The sequence below is a fragment of the Rattus norvegicus genome, chromosome 2 (assembly GCF_036323735.1).
Source record: "Rattus norvegicus strain BN/NHsdMcwi chromosome 2, GRCr8, whole genome shotgun sequence".
NCBI lineage: Eukaryota > Metazoa > Chordata > Mammalia > Rodentia > Muridae > Rattus > Rattus norvegicus.
Genome location: NC_086020.1, coordinates 114,299,383 through 114,311,146, shown reverse-complemented (window position 1 = coordinate 114,311,146; position 11,764 = coordinate 114,299,383). Strand labels below are relative to the sequence as shown.

Sequence of the window (11,764 nt, the reverse complement as noted above, 5' to 3'; positions counted from 1 at the left end):
GACTGGGATGAGACCAAATAGAAGAATAGGGGAAACAACTTTGAGCGTGGGTTCCCTGTCGGTCTTTTTTGCAGAAAACTTTCCGTTTAAAGTGCGCGTTTTATAACTGTTAGGATGAATAGCCAAGGATGTCACCATTTCAGACCGACTGATGGTAGGCCAGTGGATCTCGTTCCCTCTGCTAGCCTTTCCGCCCCCATGAGGATGAGAGCGCCGGGACTCGGAGGCTCCTGAGCCCGCCCTGCCGCGGAATGCAGCCCTAGGAGCGAACGTGGTGGGAGGGGCCGTGGCGGGAGGCGTGTTGTGCAGAGCGGAGGGAGGAGCGCCGGGGCTCGGGCTGTGGCGGCGAAGCGACCCTTCGCTCGCTCTGGCGGGTTAGGCGTGTTGGTCCGGGAGGCGGGCGGCCACGGCTTCCCGACAGGCTCGGGAGGCCGAGACCCTCGCGGCGCCCGGCGCTGCCCGGATCCCCTCAGCCTCCAGCGGAGAGGCGGGGGAGTGAGGAGATGCCGACCCAGAGGGACAGCAGCACCATGTCTCACACGGTCGCGTGCGGCGGCGGCGGGGACCATTCCCACCAGGTCCGGGTGAAAGCCTACTACCGCGGGTGAGTGTCGGTGGTCAGGGGCCTGAGCGATCGTGGGGGCGGCGAAGGGCGCGGTTGGTGGCACCCGGGACGAATGAGTGTAGGTCGCCCAGGAGTCGGCAGAGGAGAGTGGGTGCAACCGGAGGGGAGGACAAATCAGCTGACGGAGAAATTTGCTACTGTTTCGGGACAGGGTGGATTTCCAGGGAAGCCTCTGTTCGCTCACCACTATGGGTTCGCAAGCCTGGACTGCTTCGTTAGCTGGCTCCTTTCATTACAGACAGGCCTGAAGCCTCTGTTTCATAAATCAGGTTTATATCTATCCTTCGCCGTGGGAGAGTTCAAGTCTGGACTATGGTCAGAGAGCTGATATATGTGTTAGAGTTAGTACCAAACTCGATACTTTTTAAAAGGATGTGCACTGGCCCCTTAGTAGTGGTCAGAATTACAGGGCAAGTGTGCTGACCCACATTTTGGAAGTTAGGGCGAGATATCGAAAGGTGAGAAGCCAAGGCTTTAAATTCTAGAAACGATCTTTACCCCACTTGATTACCAAACGTTTAAACTAATGTCTCTGCCAAAAGTAATCCAGTTCTGAGGTTACAGCCAACTCATTTTCTAGTATGACTTGTCATAAAGTTCTACCTCTCCTTTGAATTCAGTTTGTGGTTTGAGATAATTTAGGATCTCTGCTGAGGTGAAAGACTAGTGTTAGCATAAAGGCTGGAGAGTGGGGATTAACAGAAGACCTCACTACTTGTCTAGGCAGAAATAAATTGCTTTTTTTTTTTTTTTGGTTCTTTTTTTCGGAGCTGGGGACCGAACCCAGGGCCTTGCGCTTCCTAGGTAAGCGCTCTACCACTGAGCTAAATCCCCAGCCCCATAAATTGCTTTTAAGAGCCTCCGAGTACTGCAAGGTTAAAAGAGCTGTGCGTGCTTTCACATTCCTGAGGGGATCAGCGAAGATAGCAGACCTTCACATGTCTTTCTTGTTTTCCTTTCAAGAGAACTGGAGTTCCACATGTCTTAATGTGTACATGTAAGGCCTTACCTCGGTTTGCGTGTTATCTTCCAGCCTCAGACATTGACTGATTTGGGACTACTTTGTAGAATTTGCAGTAGTCAATGTTCTTTTTACTCAAAACAAAAAGGAAAAAAAAGAGGGTTTGACTTTAAAATAGTCTCTGCAAACAAACGCATTACAATTTTTTTCTTTGAATTTTTTTTTCTTTACAGTTGGTAGTTGCCATAATAGCTACTTTAGCCATTTTGGTTCATGGTCAGCCATGAACAAACTTTGCAGGATTGAAAGAGCCACAGCCCCACTTCCAAGGACAGACACACAACTTTCTGATAATTTGAGCGATACTTACTTATTTTAGAGCAGTGGTTCTCAATGCTGCAACTGTTTAATACCGTTCCTCATGTTGTGGTGACCCAACGTTATTTTTGTTGCTACCTTATAACTGTAATTTTGCTACTGTCATGAATTGTAATGTAAGTATCTGTGTTTTCAGATGCTCTTAGGCTACTCCTGTTGGACCCCCCCAAAGGGATCTAGATCCACGGGTTTAGGAACATTGTTTGGAGAAGGTTCCATTTTGCAAAGTTAACAGCCTGTGGCTTTTTAGGTGTAGAGGAGAAAATACAGTGGATTTTTAAGAAGCTGTCTAGTTGACAGGTCTACAAACGAGTTCAGTATAAATCCATGCACATGGTAAGAAAGTGCATATTGTGTACAGGTGTAAGAGTGTGGCTTCTCGCCCTCCGGTCTCCACAGGCTCTACTGTTAGTGGTTAACGTGTGGTTCTTCTGCAGGTTGCATTTATTGTTTTAAAGGTTGTGTTTATGAAGCTGGAGAGATGGCTCTGCCATTAAGAGCACTTGCTGCTCTTCCAAAGTATCCAAATTGTGTTTGAAGAACCTGTGTTAGGTGGCTCACAACTTCCTGCAACTCTAGTTCCAGGACGCAATACCCTCTTCTGGCCACTTCACACCCACACGTCACACGTGCACACACACAAATAAGTCTCTAGAAAGTTGCATTAATGTTTCTGTAGCTGTCTTCAGACACACCAGAGGAGGGCATCAGATCCCCTTATACATGGTTGTGAGTCACCATGTGGTTGCTGGGAATTGAACTCAGGACCTCTGAAGGAGCAGTCAGTGCTCTTAACCGCTGAGCCGTCTCTCCAGCCCTCATTTCTGTTTTTTGAGGGATCATCTTTAGATAGCATTTATCGATTGCTTCCACTGAAAGATGAACATTAAGGTGTATAGTACCTCCTGTCTCCTGAATTCTGTGTGTCTTAAATTTTGGTTTTTCAGGGGTTGTTTTTAGTTTTTTACTTACTGTACTTAGCCTCCAGTGACTTGGTGAAAGACTGAGGAATTAATGCTTTTTCATTTTTCCCATATTTTATTAGTTTGACAAGTGTAAACAGGCATACCATGTAAATCATTTCCAAAATTTCTTTGGAAGGAAATTAGTATGTTGGACTCTAGAAATGCAGGTATTCCATATGGATTTTAGTTATTTATCGCTCTGATTATTAAAATAAAGAAAATGAGAATATGGATATATGATTTTTTTTGTCTAAAAATTTCTCAAGGCACTTTAACTAATATTATCTTTTGAAGTCTAGGAAATTTTACCAAAGAAAGGCACACAGAACCCCATGTCCTTAGTGATCAATGAAAGCATCTTAATACTCCTTTTTTTCCAAGCCTCCTCTGAGGACCATCTCAGCACTCTCAACCGTGCCATTTTCTTTTTTCTGAGTTAGACATTAAGATTATATGTTTATTAACAGTAATCTAAACTGGTAGTTATTTTACAGCCAGCTGCTTATTAGCATTGATGGGACTACAGTGAGTCACTAGCAAGGATAGCTAGTAAATATGTTGGCTAACAAATCCCGTACATGATTCCTAAGCAGATTCCCTTTCCCTTACACTGAAATGACAGAGGGCTTGAGTTGGAAAAGGTGTGTTAGCCTGGGGACATAGCTGGAGGAGAGCTTGCTTACAGTGCGCGAGCACCCAGGCTTCATCTCCAGCACTGCATAAACCTGGTGCGTGGGGCACTGGAATCCCCCCACTCAGGAGGTGGAAATAGCTAGGTCAGAAGTGTGAGTTTGGAACCAGCCTGGGCTACATGAGGTTTTTAATCTCAGCGACAAAAACAACCCCACAAAGAGAAGTTTCTTTTCATTTGCTCTTTCGAAAGAACACTATTCTGAACTTTACCCTTCCTCCTCCTCACTGTATTTCTTCCCAGGGAAGGATGAATCTTCGAATATTCTCAGTGAATCAATTATCCTCTCCTTTAAATATGTTTTTTTTTTTTTTTTTTTTTTTTGGTTCTTTTTTTTTTTTCGGAGCTGGGGACCGAACCCAGGGCCTTGCACTTCCTAGGCAAGCGCTCTACCACTGAGCTAAATCCCCAACCCCCATATGTTTTGTTTTTACGGAAAGTGTATACCCTCCTAGATATAAGAGGTGTGCAATTTGACTTTTTTCTGGTTTTAAAAGTAGAAGGATTTTCTAGTTTCTGGTTTGAGTGTGGCCTGCACCCTCTTTTCCCCAACATGGGAACTCATGAGTCTGTAGCCCTTTTCAGCCCTTAAAGTGCTCTTGGGTTGGAGGAAGAGAAACAGGTTTTTTTGGTTGGTGATAGGTAGCCATTGTGTGCTAATCCTTGTATAAAGGTACTTGCGGGATAGGATTTAACCAGGTAATGACTGGACCACTCATATCTTTACATCGCATGTGTACAGGGATTTGGCAGAAAGCTGGTAAAAAGCAAGTTATAAGCCATTGTTGTTGAACAGTGATCGCAGCCCAGAGAATTCCTTCTGTGAACAATAATTGGTTTTTGGCAGTGCAAGGGATCCCGCTCTGCTGCTGAGCTATGTCCATGGCCCAGGATTGACTCTGCATATTTGGAATGTAGAGCTGTTTGTATTTTTTCCCCTTACAGTGAACAAGTCCTGTCAGGTCTTGTTTTTTAAAGTATTGCAAAATTAGTTCAGTTGTGTGCTTTCTGTTGTTGGAGTTGAGTGTAGTTCCGCTGGTGCAGGTCTCGCCTGGTGTGCACAAAGCCCTGGGTTCAGTCCAAACACCACATTAAATCAAGTGTGGTGCTGCCTGCCTGGAATCCCAGTACGCAGGTGGAAGAAGCAGGAGGGCCAGGACTTCTCAAGCTCATCCTTGGTTAGTCATTTAGAGGACAGAATGGACCACAGACCCTCAAGGGGTGGGGGTGGGCGGGTAGAGTGGCAGCCAGCTCCAAGGGATAGCTGGCCCATAGCCAGACCAAAGAGAAAAGCACCCTCAGAAATCTTGAATTTGTAATGCTGAGATCAGCAACTTGTCGGCACTGAGGAACTGGTGAGGCCTGAGATGCGCACATGCACACTGAAGGGCTGAAGAAGCAGCGGAAGGCAGCGGGCCGCTTAGAAACTCTCCGCAGAAGGAGAGGGCCTTCCCTTCCCCCCTACCCCTCCCCTCCTTGCTGGTCTCTGGGTGGTGAACTGGCCTCGAACTCACTCATAACCTAGGCTGGCCTTGGGCTCTCCATCCTCCTGGCTGTGATGCCTGAGTGCTTGGGGTTATAAGGTATTTGGTCACATTCTTCGTCTGTGTTTTCTCTCCTTCCCTCTTTCCCTCCCCCCTTTTCTCCCCTCTTCCCTCCCTCTACCCCTTCTTTTCTTACACAGGGTCCATGTCAAATGCTGACACTGACATGTAACATACTGGGTATCAGAGAGCCACCCACCAGGCCTTGATTTTATGCTGTGCTGGTGCACTAACCCAGGATCTCACGCATGCCAGGCAGTCATTTCACCAGCTTAGCTATTTCCCCTTTAAATTTGTTGATGAAACATTGACATTTTGTCTATTAAAATTGGCAGGCATTTCTCAGTCTACTGTTTACCTGAGGATTTTAAGATTTGTGTAATTAAATCTGCCCTTTTTTCTGTATATGTGGCTCCTTGGTTTGTTGCCTTAGGTGAATAAGTTTCTCATTCACAAGTAGCCTACAGTTCTGTACTGTGCAGAGTTTTAAATAATCATCTTCTCAATATTATATTTTGAGGTATAGTCATTAGTAGTTTTCTGATATAACTTATGTTTTAAAATTCTACTAATATTTTTAAAAAGAGGTCTTCCTTTCTCTATTTGTTTGAAATAACTTTTACACACTGCATTTCTCTTAATGTATACAGATAACTGTCCATTCCGTGCCATTGTTTGGAGAGAGATCTGTTTAGTACATGCCACAATTTCATTATTACAGTGTATAGTTTTGATGTACTGTGGGAAGTCTCATTTATTTAATCTTCTGTTCCCAGGGTTTTTTGTTTTGGTTAGATATTGTGCATTTCACCAAGAATTTCTTGCTTTTACAAATGGGAACTTTTGTTTCCTGTTATTTGTATCACTGTGGCCAAAATGTCTAACAAAAGCAGCTCTAGGGATACACTGTTTAGGCTCCTGGTCTCGGAGGGTGCAGCTCATGGTTTCTTGGCCCCACACTTGAGTGAAACATCATGGAGGCAGAAGACTGAGGGTAGCTGCTCGCATCCTAGCAGAGAGCAAGGCTGGGAGTGGCCATAGATAAAGTGCCACAGATCCTCTTCCTCAGTGACCTGCTTCCTCTGGGTAGGCCTCACCGTCCAGTGTTCCCAGAAATGTTCAAAATGGTGCCTCCTGCTGTGTACTAACCATTCTGGCAGCCATCCTGTGGGGGGCATTGCTGTTCAGACTTACTTTCTCACAGTTACTGTATCCTTTCTTCTTTCAGTTACAGTTGTGCTGTGTTGCCTTGACTGCTTGGCCCTCCTAGCCGCCTGTAGCTTTCTTCCCTCACCTCCGTAAGCAGCTGGAACTGCAGGGCATGCTGTTGTGCCTGGCTTTATGTCACCAGCTTTCTGTTCTGTTCTGTAGTTTTAAAGACAGGGTCTTAGTGCTGGCCTCAAACTCACAGAGATCTGCCTACCTACATCTGCCTCCTGAGTGCTGGAGTTAGAGAGGTGCACCACTCGGCCTGGCCTGCTATCAGTTTTTGTATGCTTAAACTGAATTGTCATTTATTAACCACTTCTTGGTTAACCTTCCTGGAGTTTATAGGATAATGACGTCTCTGACTGACAGTCTTGCTGGGGTTTTGTAGACTGTGTTGGGTTATAGTAATGCCCTTATCCTAATGAACTATGATTGCTACTGAGAACTTTCACCAGCTACTTTAAACACATCATGTTACCTACACCTTTGAAGGATTGCAAGGCCGCTGTACTCACTGCTTTTAATAGTCACAGCAGTGCTCAGGGAGGTGATTGTGATGTCCATGTCAGAGACAAGATTGAAGTTTGGAAGGCACTGACACAGAGTTGAGCATGATGTTGAGAACTCCTTTCCCTTTTATGTGCTTTTATGTTCATTCTCTGTTTTATGGAAATGGAAATTGCTTTGTGAGTTTTTACTTAATTTTTATTTCTTTTTAAGATGGGTTTATCTTTATTTTCTGTGTAAGATGTATGCCTACATGTAAGTATTTGTACCATGTTCATGTCTGGTGCCTGTGGGAGCCAGAGTCTGTTGGATGCCCCAGAACTGGAGTTACAGATGGTCATGTGGGTGCTGGGAACTGAATCCTGGTCCTCTGGAAGAGCAGCTGGTGCTTTTACCCACTGAGCCTTCGCTCCAGACTCCTTTGCTTAATTTTTAAAATTAAGATTTAACAGAGTGGCTCTGTTATGGCAATTTCATACAAATGCTGCCTTTGATCTTCCTCATTGGTGTCCCTCCTACCCTCTGCCATTCTTCTTCTCCTTCCGGCTGGTTCCCCTCCGAAAGTCACTGCCTTGCTTCTCATCGATCTCGACTAATATGACACACCCCACCCCACAGACTATATAGGTTAGAAAGTAAATTCTTCGTATGGGAGAAACTATGAGGTACTTGTCAGAGTCTGACTTCTTTCCCTCAGTGTAGTGATTTCTAGTTCTGTCTATTCCCTGCAGATGTTATGACTTCCTTTTTCTTTATGGCTGAGTAAAGTTCCATTATGTGCATGTCCCATGCTTTCTTTATCCATTCGCCTGTTACTGGATGTGGTGGTTGGAATAGAAGTGGCCTCTATAGGCTCAAATGCACTGTCTTTAGGGAGTGCCACGTTCCTAATCCAAAGTACGTATTCCTCCTAACAAAAGCATGGTCAGGGGGCTGGAGAAATGACTTAGAGGTTAAAAGCACAGACTACTCTTCCTGAGGTCCTGAGTTCAAATCCCAGCAACCACATGGTGGCTCACAACCGTCTGTAAAGGGATCTTATGCCCTCTTCTGGTGTGTCTGAAGACATTGAGAGTGTACTCACATATATAAAATAAGTAAATCTTTATTTAAAAAAAAGGGGGGGGGCTTGGGGATTTAGCTCAGTGGTAGAGCGCTTGCCTAGCAAGCGCAAGGCCCTGGGTTCGGTCCCCAGCTCCGAAAAAAAGAAAAAAAAAAAAAAAAAAAAGGCACGGTCAGGCCTGTCACACAGTTCTCCAGCTCCTGGTACCAACTTCTGAGACATCATGACCAAGGCAACTCTTATAAAGGAAAACATTTAATTGGAGCTGACTTAGTTTCAGAGGTTTAGTGCATTTTCATCATCATGGTGGGAAGCATGGAAACGTGCAGGCAGACATGGTGCTAGAGGAGCTGAGAGTTCTACATCTCGATCAGCAGGCAGCACAAGGGGACTGTGAGCCCCACTGGGTATAGCTGAACCATATATAACCTCAAAGCTCGCCTCCACAGTTGTACAGGTCCTCTAACAAGACCACACCTTCTAATAGTGCCACTCCCTATGGGCCAAGCACTCAATTACATGACTCTATGGGAGCCTTATCTATTCAAACCACCACAGGCTTAAAAAATACACTGCCATTAGGGAGTGGCACTACCGGAGAAGGATTAGGAAGTGTGTGTTGGATATTGGTTCTAATGCTTTGATTCAATCGGGAATCCGTGTGTCCAAACCCTGAAGGTCCTTGTCCAAAATTGGCTTTTGATTGATCAATAAAGATGCCAGTGGCCAATGGCTGGGCATGGGGTGGGACTCTTAGAGTTGCACGGGCTAGGACACAACTGGAGAGAAAAAAGAGGATTGCCATCATGTGGTGTGACCGGTGAGGTTTAGAGCTGCAGGAGAGAGAGCCAATGAGCCATGTAAGAATTCAGGTAAGTGGCCACTTACCCAATTGGGCCTTGGGTAGCACCAGGGGAAGGTCTAGGGTGGTTGCTCACACAGAGTCGTGTAGCCCAAACCCATCACTACAGGTGGCCTTATTGGAGGAAGTGTGTCACTGGAGGTAGGCTTTGGGGTTTCAAAAGCACAAGCCAGGCCTAGTGTCTCTTTTCCTGCTACCTGTGGATCCAGTTAGAGAATTCTTAGCTCCTTCTATACCATGTCTGCCTGCCTGCCTCCATGTTGCTCACCATGCTGATAATGCACTAAACCTCTGAACCTGTAAGCCAGCCCCTATTAAGTCCTTTTCCTCATAAGAGTTGCCTTGGCCATGGTGTCTTTTGAAAGCAGTAGAACAGTGACAAAGAGAGTGGACGTTTGGCTGCTTCCCCCTCTCTCTGCCTTTCTTCTTCTGGTTCAAAACCTTTACAAGTAGTATGCTAGTGAACATGTGTGTGCTGCTGTTTCTGTGGTGTGCTGATCTAGACCTGTAGGTATGTGCTCAGGTGTGATAGAGCTAGATCAGACCCTACTTTCCTCTTGAGTTTTTGAGGAACATACACATTGATGCCTGTTGAAGCACACCACCTGACGGTCTTACCAGTAGTATACAAGGCTTCATTTTCCCCCACACTCTGACAGCAGTTGTTGCTTTTCTTTTTCTTTATTTTAATTGGATATTTTTATTTACATTTCAAATGTTATCACCTTTCCTGGTTTCCCCTCCAGAAATCTGTTATCTCCCTGTTTCTATGAGGGTGCTCCCCCACCTACCCATCCACTCCCTCCCACCTCCCCATCATGACATTCCCCTACACTGGGCATCGAGCCTTGACAGGATCAAAAACCTCTCCTCCCATCATCGATGCCCGACAATGTCATCCTCTGCTATCTATGCAGATGGAGCCATAGGTTCATCCCTGTGTACTCATGGGATTATGGTTTAGTCCCTGGGAGCTCTGAGGGGTTCTGGTTGGTTGATATTGTTGTTCTTCTTATGGAGTTGCAAATCCCTTCAGCTCCTTCAGTCCTTTCTCTAACTCCTCCATTGGGGACCTCGTTCTCAGTCCAGTGGTTTAACTGGGAGCATCTGCCTCTGTATTTGCCAAGCTCTACCACTCAGGAGACCACTATATCAGGTTCCTGTCAACAAACACTTCTTGGCATCCACAATAGTGTCTGGGTTTGGTGACTGTATATAGGATGGATCCCCAAGTGGGGCAGTCTCTGGATGGCCTTTCCTTCAGTCCCTGCTCCACACTTTGTCTCCATATTTCCTCCTGTGAGTATTTTGTTCCCCCTTCTAAGAAGGACTGAAGCATCCACACTTTGGTCTTCCTTCTTGAGCTTCATATGGTCTGTGAATTGTATCTTGGGTATTCTGAGCTTTTGGGCTAATGTGTGTTCTTCTGTGAGTGGATTACCTCACTCAGGATATTTTCTAGTTCCATCCATTTGCCTATAAATTTCATGAAGTCATTGTTTTTAATAGCTGAGTAATAAATATTCCACTGTGTAGATGTACCACATTTTCTGTATTCATTCCTCTGTTGAAGGACATCTGGGTTGTTTCCAGCTTCTGACTATTATAAATAAGGCTGCTGAGAGCATAGTGGAGCATGTACGGTGGAACACATTTTGGGTATATGCCCAGGAATGGTGTAGCTGTGTCCTCAGGTAGTACTATGTCCAATTATCCAAGGAACTTTCAGACTAATTTCCAGAGTGGTTATACCAGCGTGCACTCCCACCAACAATGGAGAAGTGTTCCTCTTTCTCCACATCCTTGTCAGCATGTCCTGTCACATGAGTTTTTTGATCTTAGCTATTCTGACTGGTATGAGGTAGAATCTCAGGGATGTTTTGATTTACATTTCCCTGATGACTAAGGATGTTGAACATTTCTTTAGGTGCTTCTCAGCCATTCAGTATTCCTCAGTTGAGAATTCCAGGGTTAGCTCTGTACCTAATTTTTCAATAGGGTTATTTGGCTCTCTGGAGTCTAACTTCTTGAGTTCTTTGTATATTAGCCCTCTATCAGATGTAGGATTGGTAAAGATATTTCCCCAGTCTGTTGGTTGCCATTTTGTCCTAATGACAGTGTCCTTTGCCTTACAGAAACTTTGCAATTTTATGAGGTCCCATTTGTCAATTCTTGATCTTAGAGCATAAGTCATTGGTGTTTTGTTCAGGTAATTTTCCCCAGTGCCATATGTTTGAGGCTCTTCCCCACTTTTTCTTCTATTAGTTTCAGTGTGTCTGGTTTTATGTGGAGATCCTTGATCTACTTGGACTTGAGCTTTGTACAAAGTGATAAGAATGGATCGATCTGCATTCTTCTACATGCTGACCACCATTTGTTGAAAATGCTGTCTCTTTTCCATTGGATGATTTTAGCTCCTGTGTCAAAGATCAAGTGACTATAGTTATGTGGGTTCCTTTTTGGGTCTTCAATTCTATTCCATTGATCTACCTGCCTGTCTGTGTACCAACACCATACAGCTTTTATCACTATTGCTCTGTAATACAACTTGAGGTCACGGATGGTGATTTACCCAGAAGTTCTTTTATCGTTAAGAATAGTTTTCGATATCCGGATTTTTTTTTTTTGGTTCTTTTTTTCGGAGCTGGGGACTGAACCCAGGGCCTTGCGCTTCCTAGGTAAGCGCTCTACCACTGAGCTAAATCCCCAGCCCCGATATCCGGATTTTTTGTTATTCCAAATGAATTTGCAGATTGCTCTTTTTAACCCTGTGAAGAGTTGAGTTGTAATTTTGATGGGGATTGCATTGGATCTGTAGATTGCTTTGGGCAAGATGGCCATTTTTACTATATTGGTCCTGCCAATCATGAGCTTGGGAGATCTTTCCATCTTCTGAGATCTTTTTCGATTTCTTCAGAGACTTGAAGATCTTTCACTTGTTTGGTTAGAGTCACACTAA

General features: G+C 44.8%; 1 protein-coding gene across 1 annotated transcript in view; it reads left to right on the top strand.

Annotated features, from left to right (window-relative positions):
* The first annotated feature begins 362 nt into the window (after positions 1-362).
* Prkci (protein kinase C, iota) overlaps positions 363-11,764 on the top strand; it is a 60,387-nt gene continuing 48,985 nt past the window's right edge. The window contains exon 1 of the mRNA NM_032059.1: positions 363-604. Within this exon, the coding sequence (NP_114448.1) occupies positions 504-604 (101 nt within the window). The 5' untranslated portion in view covers positions 363-503. The remainder of the gene's footprint in view (positions 605-11,764) is intronic.